The sequence below is a fragment of the Zeus faber genome, assembly GCF_960531495.2.
Source record: "Zeus faber genome assembly, chromosome: 10".
In the NCBI taxonomy this organism is placed as follows: domain Eukaryota; kingdom Metazoa; phylum Chordata; class Actinopteri; order Zeiformes; family Zeidae; genus Zeus; species Zeus faber.
This window is the reverse complement of record NC_137199.1, coordinates 23,520,552-23,539,080: the sequence shown is the minus strand read 5'-3', so window position 1 is coordinate 23,539,080 and position 18,529 is coordinate 23,520,552. Positions and strand designations below refer to the sequence as shown.

At 48.6% G+C, this 18,529-nt stretch overlaps 1 protein-coding gene across 1 annotated transcript; it reads left to right on the top strand.

Moving 5' to 3' along the window:
• Window positions 1–499: 499 nt before the first annotated feature.
• Window positions 500–16,826, top strand: ints6l (integrator complex subunit 6 like). Its single transcript, XM_080008209.1, has 18 exons — window positions 500–655; window positions 766–843; window positions 3,691–3,840; window positions 4,638–4,727; window positions 4,824–5,007; window positions 5,100–5,228; window positions 5,600–5,763; window positions 5,961–6,113; window positions 12,416–12,548; window positions 12,959–13,053; window positions 13,159–13,269; window positions 14,186–14,401; window positions 14,501–14,627; window positions 15,095–15,237; window positions 15,340–15,664; window positions 15,770–16,162; window positions 16,277–16,370; window positions 16,596–16,826. Exons 1-18 carry the CDS (start codon window positions 545–547, stop codon window positions 16,687–16,689), a joined length of 2,790 nt encoding a protein of 929 aa, XP_079864335.1. The 5' UTR covers window positions 500–544; the 3' UTR covers window positions 16,690–16,826.
• The last annotated feature ends 1,703 nt before the right edge of the window (window positions 16,827–18,529 follow it).

Here is an 18,529-nt window from a genome sequence, read left to right as displayed (position 1 = left end):
AACTAAATCGAAATCCAACGAGGTTGTTTGGGCTCTTGTCGGTCACGGAGATTCGGGTCCCGGTGCACGCGTGTGTGCGTGGCTGTAGTCGCCAACGCAGCGAACGAGCCACTTTGCCGGAGCGACCCCCCCCCCCCCCCCCGACTCATTTTCAAAAGACGTGTTCGCCCCGAACGAATCGTTCGCGCGTCCCCCACCGGTAACAAGCGGCAGACTCGGCCTCATCGCATATGTATGTCCCGGCGGGGCGGGGCCTGTGTGACGGGGCCGCAGCCAATGCCGCGGCGGCGGAGGAATGGAAGGCGTTCCGCTGCGCTGGGAGCAGAACTTCCACCGCCGGGGTCCGGGCAGTGCTTGGGGGAAAGGCAGATAGAGAGGGCGGCGGCGGAGGGGCTGGCTGTGCGACCCTCTTCTGGGGGGGGGTCTGATTCTGACAAAAATACTACACACATGATGTGTGACCGCCCCAGCCGCGCCATAGGCCACATGTGGACCGTAGGTATTTTAGGAAGCATATAGAGGAGACCCGACATCTAAAAAAAAAATGCCTATTTTACTTTTCCTCTTAGACACGTCCGCGTCTATGAACCAGCGCACTTATTTGGGTACGACGTATCTGGACGTTGCGAAAGGCGCGGTTGAGATCTTTATGAAGGTAAAGGATTGATTTTACCCCCAACTTTGAGCTGTGATCAGCCTAGGGTCCCGCTGGGAGAGAGGTCGGTGGAAATTAATCTGTAATATTTGGTTTTTTTCTTTTGACAGCTGCGTGCCCGAGACCCGGCTAGTAGAGGCGACAGGTACATGCTAGTTACATTCGATGATCCACCGTACGGAGTAAAGGTAAACAGCAAAAATGGCACATAATTTTTTTTTTTTTTTTTTTTTTTTTTTTTTTTTTTGCCTTAATTTCATCAGTCGAAGTTGCTCTTTTTTTTTTTCGGTAAGACTTTACTGTCCCTCCGGTTTGTCGGGGGGCCGGGTACTCCCCCCCCCCCCCCCCCCCCCCCCCCCGACGGCGCAAACGGCTCTTTTTTTCTCTCTCTCTCTCTCTCTCTCTCCCCCTTTTTTTTTTTTTTGTGTTGCTATTGCACCCGCAGTCCGGAGCAGCGCTGCCTCCGAACACCAGCAGACATTTTGCTTTTGTGTGGAGAGGAGTCTGGGGCTTTGAGATGGAGGCGGAGTGATTTATTATCCGCGGTGACGTCGCCGGGGTTTTTTTTTTTGTTTTTTTTTTTTGTTTTTTTTTTTTTGTTTTTTTCCGCGTCCCGCGCCCGGGATTGGCGCGGAGCCCCGCACGTCATAGCTCTGGGCCCCGCCCCCTCGCATCCGCCCGCACGCTTGTGACCTCCGTGCGTAACCGTTGCCCCATCCAGACGGAAAAGTTGGAACCCGCCGATTCGCGATCCGATTCTTTTTTTTTTTTTTTTTTAACGGGTTGTAAAACTATGCGCCGTTAAAATAAGATTAGCTCCAATCACGTGATAATTTGTCCTTGTGATGTAAAAACAAAAAAAAAAAAAAAAAAAAAAAAACATTATCCCAGCACGCCCCCCTTCCCTTAAAGTGGTAATCCATAAAATTATTTTGTTTAAAAAAAAAAATATAATATATATATATATATATGTGTATCCCATATTTGATATTCTTCCCATATTTATTCATCCAGCACTCTGTAAGGAGCATCTATTGAATGTATTTGCGTTAGGTATGTGCTGTTTCGCTCGTTGGTGGCGGGGTCCGCCTTTCCCAGCAGGAATGCAACAGTCGGGCACCAGCCCCGGAAGTGACCAAGAAAAAAAGGCAATAAAAGAAAGTGATCATCTTAGAGCCAGGGTGAACCAGGGTGAAATAAAATGCTGTTTCGAATGTAATTCCGGGACCCCTCCCCCCCAAACAGATGATTTAATGGATTACCATTTTATAAACATACTATTTGTAGAGCAACGCAATACATACTGAGACATCATTTGAGTCCATGAGCGATGAAAGCAACAATTTATTGATTTATTGACGTCTTGGCATGCCTCTTTCTACATTTGCGTGCCCACTAAAACACAATCTTTAGCTCTGAAGCCATGGCGCCCACGCTGCTACGTATATTATACATTCACTACAACTATTGCCATTTATTCTACATATCTTTTTTTTTTTTTGTTGGCCCTTAAGACTGTCCCTAGTGGCCCTGGATCATATTCTGGGAAAATGTAAAACTTTCCTCATTATTTTTCCTTCAACATTTTGTCCCATCGCATATTGTTCATCACGTGTCTTTATTTCAGGTCATGAAATATTCCCCCCATTTCAAAGCAAACGCCCCATCCTTATTAAGAGTTTTGAACAGAAAACACCCAGAAAGAAGTAGATATAACAAGAAATTATTATCGTCCCTTGGCATTTGTGTACCCTCATCACTGTCCTCTATGATGTGCCGCATTGTGCTTTGGCAATTTCTGGAACTTACACCTCCAGTGTTATATTATGGTGTTGACAGTAATATCTGTATATAGAGAGTTATTTTTTCACCACCATGCCAAATACCTAACTTTAATTCAATATACAAACATTTTTTCCTTGTACAGCAAATTGAATTTGATTCCACGAGTCTTTTACCAAACAACGTTCAGAAAGTAAAATGTGTTCTCCGGCCTCTTGTGTATTTTATTCCATTATTAGTAGCTGTGCATTTGATGTTTGGTGGTGATGTGGGATTTCACGTGTGCCTTACTTTGCTGGCCCTCACAATAAATATCGTGCCCACAATCACATGTTTCCACCTCACTCTGGTGGAGTACACTCCGGCACCATTCTGCAGAGCGCAATGTCTGTATTCCTAAAATCTGTCCCAACCCATCCTCCCGTCTTTGCTTTTTTTTTTTATATAAGGAGACATTTTACGCTGAATTCTGTTGCGCTGCTTACTTGGAATGCAATCAATTGTTGATGCACAAGGGAGGAAAGCAGAATATTGAATTCTGTAGTTTGAGTTACTGAGTGTAAGACTGCAAGACTAACATTCCTACACACCTACACAAATATTTGGTATATATACAAACCTACAGTATGTATACACACACACACACACACACATTTTCCTTTCCTCCTACCTTTTTCCTTAACCGTGTAAAAGGTGTGTGGTAATTCCTACCATTAGCAGTAAGGTACTTGACCTCACTGGAGGAAAGTGCAAGAAAACACACACACAAACACACACACACACACACACACACACACACACACACCTTTGCCTGTAGGGATCCTTCTGCCAGAACAGACAAGAAATTAGACTCTCTGCCCTCAAAAAGGACCATCTAGTTTATATATAGAACTAAAAGTTAAAAACTGTTGCTCTATTCTTTTTTTTGTCTTGAAAGATGAAAAGCCCTTCCCAGTCCAGAAAAGAACCAAATTTCACATCACTTTCGAAATGGATCCTAATCCACTGTTTCCAAGGCAATCCAACCCTTGAGATTTCTTGGGTTTTTCATAATAATTTTTGTTTTTCAAATGTTGCCCATAATAAAAAATGATGAGAGAGTCATCAAAAGCGTGCCCTGGAATCTTAAAATCATAATAAACACATGTGCGGATACGTCCGTGACCCACCCCTCCCTCGACCCCCCCACCCCCTCAGTTTTCTTTGTCTCGGAGCGTCAGTGAAGACGTCCTCTCCTTCACTGTGTGTTCCAGGCGGGCTGGAAGGAGAACCACGCCACCTTCATGACGGAGCTGAAAAACCTGCAGGCGTCCGGTCTGACCACGCTGGGCCACGCCCTGCGCACGGCCTTCGACCTGCTCAACCTCAACCGCCTCGTCACAGGCATCGACAACTACGGCCAGGTACCGGACGCACGTGCTCGTTTCCCTCATGGCGCCACAACGCCGTCAATCGTGTTTTAAATCTGATTATGTACGGGTGTGTGTTGTGAAGACATCTTTTTACGTAGAATTATTTTCGTGGTTTGAAACCGAGGGCCCCGGAGATGTTGTTCCCGTTGGAAGGAGATCACACTGAACCAATTAAATCTCACCGGACGATGTTAATGAATCACGCTCTTCAGGACTAGATGAGGTCGGGAATCAATGAACGGCACGGTAATTGGAAAGCCCCTGTCTGCATTTGGACGGTAAACGCAGATCTCACTCCTTCATGGTAGGAGGTATTATCTACTTTCCCTCGGGAGTGGGATTCAACTCCAGTCCTAGTCAGTTTGACACGTACGTTGCCTGGGGGCAGTGATGCTTTGACACGTTAAGAAGAGTTGCGAAAAAGTGGCTTCCAGTGGGACAACGGGGTCGACCCCTTCGGTGCAGAGATTTAGAAATCAAGAAAGGCAAATGTTGGAATCGCAGCGCCCAGTTTGTGACGCAAAAGAGGTTTGATTGCTATGGCAACTGTGCCGCGATCAAAATTACTTTATTCCCAGTGTGTTGCTGTAAATGTCACCGTAATGACAGTATTAAAGAGCGTGACCTATGCTTAACCGGTCCATCAACATTTGATCTCTTTTCCGGTCTCATGGACGTGTACGCGTGCAGTGTTATTTTTACGCGGTTTGTCGACAGCGGCAGAATTTTTTCGGGTGGGTCCAGGAGGCGGAGGAGCGAACAGTCACATCCTTTCTGTCACCCCTCAGGGTCGTAACCCCTTCTTCCTGGAGCCCTCGGTGATCATCACCATCACTGACGGTAACAAGCTGACACACAGTTCCGGCGTTCCCGACGAGGTGAGGATAATAACAACTTTAGTTACCGCTGCTCTACCATCAAACTGGCGACCCTAAGCAGATTTCGGTATTCCTTTCTTCCTTTTTTCCCTCCAGCTCCACCTGCCCCTCAACTCTCCGCTGTCTGGCAGTGAACTGACCAAAGAGCCGTTCCGGTGGGACCAGCGTCTCTTCGCTCTGGTGCTGAGGCTGCCGGGAGCATCCACGCCGGACAGCGAGCAGCTCGGCAGCGTCCCCACGGACGAGTCCGCCATCACCCAAATGTGTGAAGTCACGGGAGGTGCGGTGCTCACCTTTGACCCCCCCCTTCGCGGCTGAGCTCCCGAGGAAGCCTTATTCCTGGCAGTAACTCGACGTCCTTTGGCTTCGCAGGGCGGTCGTACTGCGTGCGGACGCAGAGGATGCTGAACCAGTGTCTGGAGTCCCTGGTGCAGAAGGTTCAAAGCGGTGTCGTGATCAATTTTGAGAAGAGCGGACCAGATCCGCCAGCGGTGGGGGAAGGTATGCACTTTGAAAAAATCCTTTTTTATTTTTTATTATCTTTTTTGCAAATTCTGTTTACATTCACTTGGAGGTCTTGCAGTAATCAAATATGTTCTTCTTTGGATTTGTTCTTTAACTTTTATGACTCCCTGCGACAAAGATAAGTCCCTTGGCCTTGACATTATGCATTGAGAAGATTTTAGTTTAAAATATAAGTTAATTATAATTATAAGTGAATTCTATTATTTATTCATTCTACATGATAGATTTCAATAGATTAAAAAGTTTATTGAGAGTATTTAGTTGCCCGTGCTGCATCAGAGGTCACTTAATCTGTTAGCAGTCGCTTGGTTAAATACATTTCCTCATTATCTGTGTTTGTTTTGTAGATGGCTCTGTGGAATCAAGCCGTCCGATCTCGTCCTTAAACACACAGCCCTGGCACAGCTGCCACAAGCTCATCTATGTGCGGCCAAACCCCAAAACAGGGGTGCCAATTGGCCACTGGCCCATTCCAGAGTCCTTCTGGCCAGACCAGAATTCTCCAGCACTGGTGAGATAATGGGAGAAAAGAAAGACGTGATCTCAGTGATTGTATTCATTTACAGTGAAATGACAGTTGGGCCTCCAGCAAAAATAAACCGTGAAGGTTCGGCCATCCGGGAACGATTCTTAGATCAATAAAACCCTGTTTGTTGAGTTGATGTCCTCGTCACAAATGGTAACTTTCCGTCCGTCTCCCCTCTCCAGCCGCCCCGCTCCTCCCATCCCGTGGTGCGTTTCTCCTGCGTGGACTGTGAGCCCATGGTGATTGACAAGCTGCCGTTCGACAAGTACGAACTGGAGCCCTCGCCGCTCACACAGTACGTCCTGGAGAGGAAGTCTCCGCACATGTGCTGGCAGGTACGAGAGAGAGAGAGAGAGAGAGAGAGAGAGAGAGAGAGAGAGAGAGAGAGAGAGAGAGAGAGAGAGAGAGAGAGAGAGAGAGAGAGAGAGAGAGAGAGAGAGAGAGAGAGAGAGAGAGAGAGAGAGAGAGAGAGAGAGAGAGAGAGAGAGAGAGAGAGATTTTTTTTTTGATTTTTAAAGCATCTTTATTTTAACATTTTCTCTAGTTCACAGTTACAGACAATACAACAAACACACTTGGTTCACTAACAGAGTCCTACACGTTAAAAACAGACTGGAAGCACAGGTCGTCCTCCACCAGGGAACAGATGGCGTCGTTAAAACACCACAGTTTGATGAAGACGTCCAGACTCTTCATCAGTCTGTGAAAGTTAAAATCAATCAAGACTCTGGCCCTGACCAACGCTACAAACACTCTTCCTAAAACACTCTCCTTTCCCCTCAGTTTGTTCCTCCTCGTGAGGTAGATGGCCATCTTCGCTTCCCCTACTAGAAAATTAAGCAGTCGCCATTTCTCTGCGTTGGCCCTGTAGTATCCGGCCCCAAAAATAAAACAGTTTCTGGACCACTCCTCCTTGAAGAGCTTAAAACTTTCCTTTAAAAGACTAAAAAGCTCTAAAAGTCTGTCGCACTCTGCAAAACAGTGAAACACGGACTCTGGCAGTTTGCAGAATGGACATTCATTTGCGACCGTGGGATTAAAAACAGAAACAAAGCTGTTGACAGCTATGGCTCCATGTAGGACCCTCCATTGGAGGTCCCCCGTCCTTTTCTTGGAGGGAGCTTTGTAAAAACTCCTCCAACACGGCTCCTCCTGTCCCCCCATCTGGAGCCGTCCCCTCCAGACAGTGTCCTGCCGCCCCTCCAGTCCCTTCCTATTTAAAACAACCACACACTCTTTGTAAAAAGCCTTCCCGCTGGCTGTGTGCAGGTCCAGTTCTGCATAACGTGCCCTGTGCAGCAGCTTCCCGGAGGACCCCTCCAGGTTGGGGGTCAGGGTCATCTCCGGGAAGGGATCCTCCGAGTTTGGCTCCTCCGCGCCTTCGCCGTACTCCTTCAGCAGGGCCAGCTCCTCCTCCGTGAGCGTCTCCCTCCACCTCTTGAGCACCAGGTGTACGATCCTGGTGGACCTCACCCCCAGCCGCTCCGCCATGGCCTCGCCGTCCTGCAGGTCGCTCCCCGCCGCCGCCACCACCTGCCTCAGGGTCAGGACCCCCGCCTCCCTCAGGATGCTCCTCAGTCCTGGAGTGGCCCCGTCCTGCACATCCAGCCTGGCTCCTCCGATCACCGGCTCCTCCAGGAGCCAGTGGAGGGAATCTGCGGCCTCCCTTTTCCTGTTCTTAAATAACCCCCATGCTTTAAAAAGCTCCTGATAAAAACGGGGTAAGCCCGACTTGTTTAGAAGACTCGTGTCCATTAAAAACAACGAGCGGTCAAGTCCCATCCTCCCAGTCCTCTTTAAGACCAAGCCCGCCACGTCCTTCCAAACGTTAAAGTACCCCGTTAACAACTTCTGCACAAACTGTAACCTAAAAGTTGCCACTCTGCTTTTGATGTCCACCACACCGTGCCCCCCTTCCTCTTTAGGCAGAAAGACCCTTTCCTTCCTGACCCAGTGGAAATTCCGCCCCCAAAAGAAGTCTATCAGCTCGGCCTGTATCTTCCTAACTAGCAGGTCTGGTGGTTGGACACAGGCCACTCTGTGCCACAGCTGTGAGGCCACCAGGTTGTTAATAATGAGCGTCCTGCCCCTATAGGACAGCTGTGGCAGTGCCCACCTCCATTTTCTTAGCTTGCCCTGTATCTTTCCTAGCAGTCCTTCCCAATTCTTCCCCACCACACTTTCGCTCCCTAAAAACACTCCCAGATACTTAAACCCATCCCTTCGCCACCGTAAGCCTCCTGGCAGTTTTAAAAGTCCCCCCCTCCATCCGCCCACAGCCAGCGCTTCGCTTTTGCCCCAGTTGACTTTCGCTGCTGATAGCAGCCCAAAGTCCCTGACGATCCCCTCCAGTTTGCTGATTTCGTCCTGTTTCTTTATTAAGACAATGACGTCGTCCGCATAGGCTGATAGAATGTGGCTTCTCTCGAGACCGTTTAGAAACACACCCTCGATGTTCGTCCTTAATTGACACAGCAATGGTTCTATGGCCAGAGAGTACAACATCCCTGAGAGGGGGCAGCCCTGTCTCACCCCTCTACGCACTTTAAAAGGGCCGCTCAGCCCTCCATTAATCTTCAGTATACTCTCGATGTCCTGGTACAAAACCTGGATCATGGCTACCAGACCAGGGCTGAGGCCAAAAGCCTCCAGAGTTTTCCAGAGGTAAGGGTGCTCAACCCGGTCAAACGCCTTTTCCTGGTCTAGCGAAATGAGCCCAGTTTCAATGCCCAGAGAACTAGAGACGTCCAAAATATCCCGAATTAGGGACACATTGTCCAGAATGGACCTACCAGGCACACAGTAAGTTTGGTCCTGATGGACTACCAGGTCCATCACCTCCCTCAGCCTGTTGGCCAGTGCCCTCGACAGGATTTTATAGTCCGTGCACAGAAGGGACACAGGACGCCAGTTCTTGATCTCCTGCAGGTCTCCTTTCTTGGGTAGGAGAGTGATGACTGCCCTCCTGCAGCTGACTGGCAATAACTTATCTTTAAAAACTTCATTAAAAACCATTAAAAGGTCCTCCCGTAACTCCTCCCAGAACTCTTTGTAAAACTCTGCAGGAATCCCGTCGATGCCAGGGGCCTTACCCCCCTTCATGCTCTGCAGGGCCGTGGAAAGATCCTGCAGGGTCAGAGGTTCCCCCAGCACCGCACTGACATCTTCCGGGACCCTGGGCAAATTCCCACAAAAGGAGTAAAACAGTTCTTTTTGCTCCTCGTACTCACTTCTGTACAGCTCTGTGTAAAAGTCCACGGCTCTCGTCCGGATCTCCTCCGGCCTCCTGAGCTCCTGTCCTGTGTCTGATCTCAGGGCGTGGATAAACCTGCTCTGCCCGTTGCTCTTCTCCAGGCTAAAAAAGAAACTAGATGGTGCGTCCATCAGTGCTGCGCTCTGGAAGCGAGAGCGGACCAGCGCCCCCTGCGCCTTGGTGCCTAGTAGGTCTGCAAGAGCAGCTCTTTTAGACTTGAGGTCCTTAATGTGATCTCGACTCCCGATTGGTTCCACTACACCCTGTAACTCCACAATGTCAGTCTCCAGATCCCTCATAGATCTGGTGATGTCCCGTGTGACATTGAGAGTATACTGCCGACAGAGCTGCTCTATCTCCCTCTTCCCATAGTCCCACCACAGTCTTAAGGAAATAAAATCCTGCTTTCTGTCTCTAAAACCTTCCCAAAAAAACCTAAAAGCATCTTTAAAGTTGGAGTCACATAGTAGGGTGGTGTTAAAATGCCAATATGCGCTTTTGGGCTTTACATTGGCGATAAAGACACGGCAAACAACCAGGGAGTGATCGGTAAAACCAACAGGCACCATTCTACATTCCTTAAAAATGTTGAAATGGTGCTTAAAACAGTAAAACCGGTCTAGTCTGGCCAACGATAAAGAGGTGCCTCTGCAGTGCACCCAGGTGTACTGTCTTTCATCCCCGTTGGTTCTCCTCCACACGTCCGTTAGCTCGTTCTCGCTTGAGAGCAGCCTCATCGCGTTCTGCGATGCTCTGTGAGGCTCACAGTGGTTCCTGTCTAACAGGTCGTTCTCGGTGCAGTTAAAGTCACCTCCTAGAAACAAAAACTCCTCAGTACGAGTTTTGCTTAAAACCCCATTTAAAACTTGCAAAAAAGTGACTCTGTGTGGTCCTGTGGTGGGAGCGTACACATTTATAAAGACAAGCTTATGATGCTCAAATGCTGCCCTCACCACCATCAGTCTGCCCTCCACCACCTCCTCCACCTCAAAGGATGCTGGGGCAAAGCTCTTAGAAAAGAGAAGAGCCACCCCACCGCTGGTGGTGCTCTTGTGGCTTAGCACCACCTCCCCCCCCCACTCCCTCTTCCAGTCAGCCTCATTGCCAGAGTCACTGTGGGTCTCCTGCACCAACAGCACATCCAGCCTCTTCTGCTCCATCAGCTCATACAGCAGAGACCTCTTAGCTGCGTCTCTGGCCCCATTCGCGTTCAGCGTGCTGATGTTAAAGTCACTCATTGCAACGGAAAAGGGAAACAGCCCGAACAGCAGCGCCCACCTCCACCTCCTCCCCATCCTCTCCGTTGTTCAGCTCCTTCCTGATCTTCTGCACTATTTTCTTTAACCTGTACACCTCCTGGTCCGTGAACCCTCCTCTCCCCTTACTCCTCATCTGTTGCTGGGCCGCGTTCGCCAGCAACTCCTTGTCTGAGAAAAAATCCTCCACCTTAATCCCTTTCACATTCTTCGTCCTGTGCAGAAACGCTTTTATTTTGCCCACACTGTAGCTTTTTTTGCCCTTTTTCTTCTTTACGCCGAGAAAAACCTGCCCCTCACTGTCTGCAGCAGAGTCCTCCTCCATCCAGGACTCTGACTCCGAGCCTCCCTGCTCCACCTCCTGACTTGCCTTCCCCTGGCTTGCTGTCCCTCTCTTCGCCTGAGAGTCTCCTGCCATTTTGTTGGACTTTCTTTTGAGCCGGGGGACTCTCACCCGATCGTCCTCGTCCCCCATCTCAAAGTCACTTCCTTCCAGTGCCTCCTCCTCCCTAGCTACGTCACCTGCACTCCTTTGACTTTGTTCCGTAGCTTCCTTTCCCTCACCAGTCCCCTCCTGTCCCCCCGCACCCACCTGCCTGTCTTCCGGACCCTCCTCCTTCCCCTCCTGTCCTCCCACCCTTACCTGCCTTTTTTCCAGACCCTCGCCTGCCTCCCCCCATGTCTCCACGCTCACCTGGCTGCGCTGTCTACCTCCACCCGTTCCCTCCTGCGGCTCCACATTCCCCTCCCCCCCGTCCTTTTTTTTCCCCTGCCCCTCGCCTGCCCCCTCCTGTGCCCCCACCTCCACCTGTCTTTCCCCTGCCTCCATTTGGCCCTCACCTGCCTCTCCCTGTGCCCCCACCTTCACCTGCTTTTCCCCTCCTTCCTTCTGGCCCTCCCCCGCCTCCTCCTGTGCCCCCACCTTCGCCTGCTTTTCCCCTTTCTGACCCTGACCTGCTCCCTCCTGTGCCCCCACCTTCGCCTGCTTTTCCCCTTTCTGACCCTCACCTGCCCCCTCCTGTGCTCCCTCCTTGTCCTGTCCACCCTTCTGCCCCTCACCTGTCTCGCCGCCTGCCTTCTTACCTGGACATGCCCTGACCTGGTGTCCCTCCCCACCGCACCCAAAGCACTTGGTGGTGTCAGTGTTGACAAACACCACATAGTCAAACTCATCCGCCCTGATTTTAAAAGCTACGTTTAGCTCCGCATCCCTGTTGTTCAACACCATCAGGACGTGTCTCCTGTGCGACACCACATGCTTGAGCAGCGGCGACTTGCACCCCGACGGGACTTTTTTAACTGGCGACACCACCTTCCCGTGCCTCGCCAGTTCCTTAGTGAGGGTCTCATCTTTAATAAACGGCGGAACATTCGCCAAATTCACCCTCCTCGCCGGTGTGGAGAGAGGCAGGACGGGAACAAACATTTTGTTCACCGTAACGCCGCTCGCCACCACCGCGTTCACCTTGTCTACGCCATCCAGGAAAATGACCACCGCGCTGTTCATCCGCGCTGCGGACACAACGCTGCTGTAGCCGACAGCCTTCCCCACCGCCAGGCTGCAGTCCTCCACCGAGACCGAGGAAGCCACGGGCAACTTAATGCCGTGCTTCCTCGTTAGCTTGGTGAGGTCCGACATGGTTGCGGACCCGCACCACCACCACCACCACCACCCCCCACCCGCTGTGCGCACACCCTACAACCAACAAAAAACTGAACCCGTCACCAACAAATAATTATAAACATGCAATTGATAGAAAAAGTTAGAAAGTCACTCACTCTACCAAACGCTCACACGCTCCGCTCGCTCACGCCTCCAATCACTCAGAGAGAGAGAGAGAGAGAGAGAGAGAGAGAGAGAGAGAGAGAGAGAGAGAGACGCTTGCACATCCCTACACGCTGTTTGCTTTTCGCCGTCGGGCGCGTTGCCGGGAGGGTTTGTCCCGGACGACGAACGAACCCAGGCTGCATCCGGGCTTTCGAAGGCCTGCTTTAAGAGCTTTGCCCGAAAGCTCTTAAAGAGACCTCTGCTTAAAAAGTTGCGTCGAACTTTTAAACCGACGGAATCTATAACGCGCCCGCGTCTGCTGTCGGGACGGTCTAACCCCGGTTGGTTTTGCTTCGCCAGGTGTTTATCAGCGGCAGTGGGAAACACGGCGACCTGGGTCAGCCTTTTGGGTACCTGAAAGCCAGCACCACGCTCACCTGTGTCAACCTCTTCGTCATGCCTTACAACTACCCGGTCCTCCTCCCTCTCCTCGGTACGGACCCACATCAGCAGGAAAGCTTTCCGATGCATGTCTCCGCTTTAAATCTGGGATTTTAAAACCAAAACTTGTTCCCTGTGGACCTATGGATTTTTTATTTTTTATTTATTTTTTATTTTTTTGTAATCGTAATCGTAAATAGGAGCCGGTGTCCCAGAAGGAGAAGAATAGATCTGTATGCAAACGATAGATGAAGTCAGCATGGCGTTGTATCTTAAGAGATGCATGCGTTTTGCATCTCGACGCGTTTTTTTATTTACTATTATTTTTATTTTATTATTATTTTATTTTATTTATTTATTTATATAAAAAAAAAATAATAATAATAATAATAATATTTTTTTTTATTTTTTTATTTTTGCCCTGCTCATAATGTTTTGAGCCCCAATTAAATCTCCCCTCAGATGACTTCTTCAAAGTGCACAAACTGAAACCAAACCTGAAGTGGCGACAGGCCTTTGAGATCTACCTGAAGACAATGCCTCCTTACTACCTCTTGGTAATAACCAGACCTCAGTACCTTACTCCTTGACCTTATTCAGTACTTAATTTATGTGAACTGTTTTGCACGTCTTGTTTTACGCTTCTTTGTCTTTTTTGACAGCCCCTGAAGAAGGCGTTGAGGATGATGGGCGCACCCAACCTCATTTCGGACAACATGGACTGCGGCCTAAGTTATAGTGTCATCTCCTATCTGAAGAAACTCAGCCAGCAGGTGAGGCTTCGTTCACCCGGCCGGACGAACTAACTGAGTGTGATCGCTGTCCGCCACAAACATTTTGGTGCATTCAACAGTCTGGAGTTTGAGAAAATGTTTGATTTCCGGAGACTCCATGCCCATCGTTTGTCGTACTCCAGCTTGCGTCCAGGATTTATCTTGAGTCGTGTATTATGGAGGTTTTCATCACCAGAAAAAGGCTCAAATTCCATTCTCCCAGGGTGTTTAAATTTCCTTTTCAAAAATGTAAAACGTTTTGAACATGTTTTGTATAACAGTAATATCATATTTTATTGAGAACTACTTTTTGCAATTGTGTAGGCTACAGTAGAATGCCTTCACTCTTGGGGAGGAGGGGTTATGCTCACGCCTTCCTGTCTCTCGTCTCTTACGTTAGCACTCACTGTCTGTAGCCAAAAGATCAGATTTGTCGAAAAGAGTCTGAAAACCCTCAAAAAAATGACATGGTTTGTTCAAAATATGTTCCACTAGAACTGTTTCCATCCCCCATGTTACTTAGAATTGAACTTAAACCAAAGCATTGGATGAGGTAGTGTGCTGTGCTTCAACAACATGTTACACTAGATTCCTCACTCAAAATGAAGTTTGTCTCTCGCGAAGAGTGTTCAGTTTATGGAATGTGTATCCTTCCGATTTATAGTTGACACAATCCAGCAGCATCTCTATAATTCAACCATGATTAAGGTCACAATGCGGAGCTAAATAGCTGAAAAATAAATCATGCAATTCATGATGGGAGGAGGAGAAATGTTGAATGTGGGGAATAAGTATCTGTATTTTGAAAAAAAAACAAAAACCAAAACCCACATTATTCATCAAGAGGCGAAATCGATCTGAATTTTGACCGTGAAAAACGCTCAACTCTCTCTTTTCCCTTTTTGTTGACGCACAGGCAAAGATCGAATCAGACCGTCTGATAGTATCTGTTGGAAAGAAAGTTCCCCAGGAGACGGGGATAAAGGTGAAGAACCACTCCAGCCCCTTATCTCTGGCCCATCACCGTGACTTCAAACAGCTCCTGCAGGGAATCACGGGGGAGGTGCCCCTGCGCCTGGCCGACGTCAACTTCAAGGAGTTTGCAGGATTCCAGATCGCCCTGCTCAACAAGGTAGACCGCCACGGCGCGAGGAGTCCCCGTGTGTTGTGATATATTTAGAGTCCGGTGGGTGACGGTGGTAATCCTCTTGCACCCACCTCCTCTCCGCAGGATCTGAAGCCCCAGGCCTACAGAAACGCCTATGACATCCCGAGGTGGAACCTCTTGGATCAGCTCACACGAATGCGCTCCAATTTGTTGCGGACAACGCAGAAACTGATACGAGGTCAAGACGAAGGTAGATTGCCAAGTTGTTCAGAGGCCATTTTCCAGAAAAAGATTCCATTAAATAGACGTGGATTAGCCAAGGCGGTCCCGAAAGCAATGAAGCAAAACCTTACGACTTTGTAACATCTGCTGTCTTATGAATGGAATGCATAGCCTGGGAGCAAATTCTTTATAATAATAATGATAATGATAATGATAATAATAATGGTAATAATAATAATAATAATAATAATAATAACGATGATGATGATGATAATAATAATAAGGATAATAATAATAATAATAAACATTATTTTCTCGATGGGTTTTCAGACAGAACTACCATTATGACATTTTTTGAATACCATGAAATAAGTCTTGTAAACATTTTTATTTTGGAAAACGTGCAGATTTCCCATATATTAATGAGATTTGCTTTGTCGTCATTTATTTAAAATTGTATGTAAAACGTATGCCTCGTGTGAAATGTATTCTCAGACTATTTGCACAGCATCCCAGTCGCTCAGATGGGGAATTATCAGGAATACCTAAAGATGATGCCCTCGCTACTGAGAGAGCTCGACCCCGACCAACCCAAACGCTTACACACTTTCGGTAATCCCTTCAAACAAGACAAGAAGGTACGTTACGTGTCATTACTACAAACAAGCACGGACACGGCTCCTGGTGACCACGTCTTCATTCAATGCACTCTCCTCACACCCTTCCTCATTCTGTCTCAGGGGATGATGATTGACGAGGCGGACGAGTTTGTCGCGGGTCCTCAGAACAAGAAAAGGGTGAATTCGGGTGATTCCAGCTTGGGCTCTGCGCCCAAGAGGCGGCGCTGCTCCTCGCCCTTGTTGCGACGGCCCCAGACGCCACCGCTCCTCACCAACCACGTGGCGGCCAAGGCCGCGGCGGGGGCTCTGGCGGGGGCTCTGGCGGGGGCTCTGGCGGGGGCTGCGGCGGGGGCTGCGGCGGGGGCTGCGGCGGGGGCTGCGGCGGGGGCTGCGGCGGGGGGTCTAGGGCCACAGATTCCTGCGAAGCTCAGCCCACTGCTCAAAGGTAGGAATCAAACATAACTCGGGGAGGAAGGACTGTGCGCCCTGGCCACAACGTGAATAAAAAGACAAACAACAAAAAACAACAACGTTCCTCTTCCTCCTACAGGGGCAGAGGGCAATGGCGTGGCGGTCCCTGAGAGTAACGGCGAAGGGGGTCCGGGACCCGAGTCGGGGGACGCCTGGCCCAGCAAGGCAGACGCGGAGGCGGTGCGCCCGGCCTCTCCCACCCCAGGCGAGAGGGAAGAACCGGCCACGGCGGACAAGGGCGAAGATATCTGCGCAACAGAGGAGAAGCTCAACGAGGACGACGCCCCGGACGAGCAGGCGGCGGAGGGAGAGCGGAGCTGTGAGGAGCTGAGTCCGCCGACCCATGACGGGGATCTGGAGGCCGCTGGAGCCGACCCAACGGAGCTGGAAACAATAATAATACCCCCGCTGGACGGCAGCCAGGCAGAGCTGCGGACACGGGTCATTAAAGAAGTCAGGAAGCCTGGACGGAGTGAGTATCAGTGGAGTGCAGAGCTCCGAGAAACATGGCCGCCGCGTCGGTGTCGCGTGGTCTTTGTGTGTTTATATTTATCGTTCTTTGCTGGATCCCTGTGCTTTTACTCAGACTTTGCGTCAATATTCAGACTACTGGAGGAAGTGAAAGGACCGGTCGACGTCCAAAAGTACTTCATTCATCACGCCATCAAAGAGGCTGTCAGGTAAGAGCCCCTCCGTCATTAACAAAGAGTTTTCTCGGTTGAGGTTGGTTCAGACTTTCAGTCCCGCCACTTACCACTGCTCTCTGTCTTATTTCACAATTTTAAACCAGATGAAATAAGCTAATTTGGTCTATTTTGGGGGTTTGTGGAGGGCTTTTTGGACGTGTGCGATCACTGTTTTGTTTTTTTTCTTTTCCCGGGTTTCATTGGTTCGAAATTTACAAGGTTTAAGAAGCGCGTCTTGATCCAGCAGCTGGAGACGCTCCTGCTGGAGATGGAGCAGAGGCAGCCGCTCCACAACAACCACGGCACCGAGTGAAGAGCGCAGCGGGATCCCCACGAGCAAACACCATCCGAGAGAGGCGCGAGGAGCATCCTTTTTTTTGTCCGAACGGATGCCTCTTCCCGCTGCCCCTCGTCCTCTTACGTCACTTCCTGCCGGAGGTGGAGGTTAAGGGGTTTGACTGGGGGAGGGGGGTCTGGGGCGGATCCGCTGAGGATAAGTGAAGAGAAGATAATCCTCCTCGTAGCCACCGCAGCCATTGTCTTGCATATGGCGTGCGTCTGTTTCTGCACATCCATTCATATACACTCCATAGTGAAGGCGATCTGCACAGCAAGCAGGAGAGGCAGGATTTAATCATGTGAAGCCTGTTACTTCCAACAGGATTCGACCAGGATCGGCGCTGCGAGACAGCTGCTATTAATATTAAAAGCAAAACAAAAAGGACCTATGTTCAGCTGGTCTGAAGTTTTAGTGTTATCGTCAGGCTGTAAGTACACTTTGTGTGAGGCTCTATCGTGCACTGACAAAGAGTTTTTGGCTCACATGACAAATCTGCTCTACCTCATTGGAATGTCCTTGACTGGGTGGCAGAACAACACCACCGAAAATTAGAAGCAGGCTTATTATGCACTCTATGGAATTAGTTTAGTCAAATTTGTACTCGCTAGTTTGTTGAGCCAATGTCGACGTATCTGCCCTGCCAACGGAGCAATAATAGGCTTGTTTGGTAAAAGTTGAACACACTGTAAGGGGAGCCAGCTGTCGGGGTCCATCTCGAGAGGACGGGTCCGTGCCGAAGCCACCGCTTTACTCCTGCCAACACCACGTTGTCCACATGCAGCGGCACAGTCACTCCATTGATACAGTCCAACTGTGGTCCACGATATCCTCCCATCTGCCTCAGCCCAGTTGACAGTCACCTGCTGTGGAACTTCCACAGCTGGTATACTCTGTTCTGCTGCATTTTACATGAGGTGATGAGACGAACAATACCACGCGCCCAGACACACACACGTATCTTTTTTTTTTTAAATGTTGATAAGGAATATAGAATATTTTTGTGAAGTTCATTTCAGAGTATAAATAATATTTTGAAACAAAAGTTGTATAAAGCCCATTTTCTAAGCTATTATATATAATGAAAGATTTTATGAAGCTTAACTTTTTTAATAAAACAAAAAATAAACCAGTTGAAAAGACTGATTACGTGAATTACATGAGTGCTGTGTCCATTGTTGTGTATTGTCATATAGTGCAATAATTAAGATGTAATTTGGCTTTACAGCCCAAAAAAATTATGTATCTTGTATCTTAAACAACAGACCTGCACAGACACTTGGAACATACGAGAACATGAGCATACCCGAATATATTCCCTTTATCTCAGATATTTGTGCCATTAAAGCGAAATGCACTTTCAGCAGCTGTTCAGCTGCACTTCGTTGTTTTGTCCACAAGGGGGCGTATACGACCAAAGGAATGGAGCGTAGCTCAGTCACCGATGTTTAAAATAGTATTTTTTTGATTTACAATCATGCTTCTCAACACATCACTGTAATTCTATTGAACCATCATTGAAATCAATAACTACGTCGAATTTTAGCTAGATAACGATTTATTATAAGCAAAATATGCAAATATACATTGTGACTGTCGTTTTATTATGGAAAACAAGACTATGAGAAAAAGAAACCGGTAACTACAAAAATAAATTAATCCAAAAATCCAGCCTCTGAGAGCGAAAGGCATATTACAACCTGTCTTTCAAGTTCAAAATGAATCAAAAAACCTACCTACAGCACCCTGCCATCTTATCGCCCTTAGCCATCAAATATAGTCACAATGAAGTGCTGCCTTTGGCAATATGTTTCAT

Excerpts from the sequence above, each read along its gene's own strand:
- ints6l (XM_080008209.1), top strand. The coding sequence starts at position 545 with ATGCCTATTTTACTTTTCCTCTTAGACACGTCCGCGTCTATGAACCAG. Across the intron at positions 5,764-5,960 it reads ACCAGAATTCTCCAGCACTG|CCGCCCCGCTCCTCCCATCC; the intron begins GTGAGATAATGG and ends TCCCCTCTCCAG. Across the intron at positions 16,163-16,276 it reads AGTCAGGAAGCCTGGACGGA|ACTTTGCGTCAATATTCAGA; the intron begins GTGAGTATCAGT and ends GCTTTTACTCAG.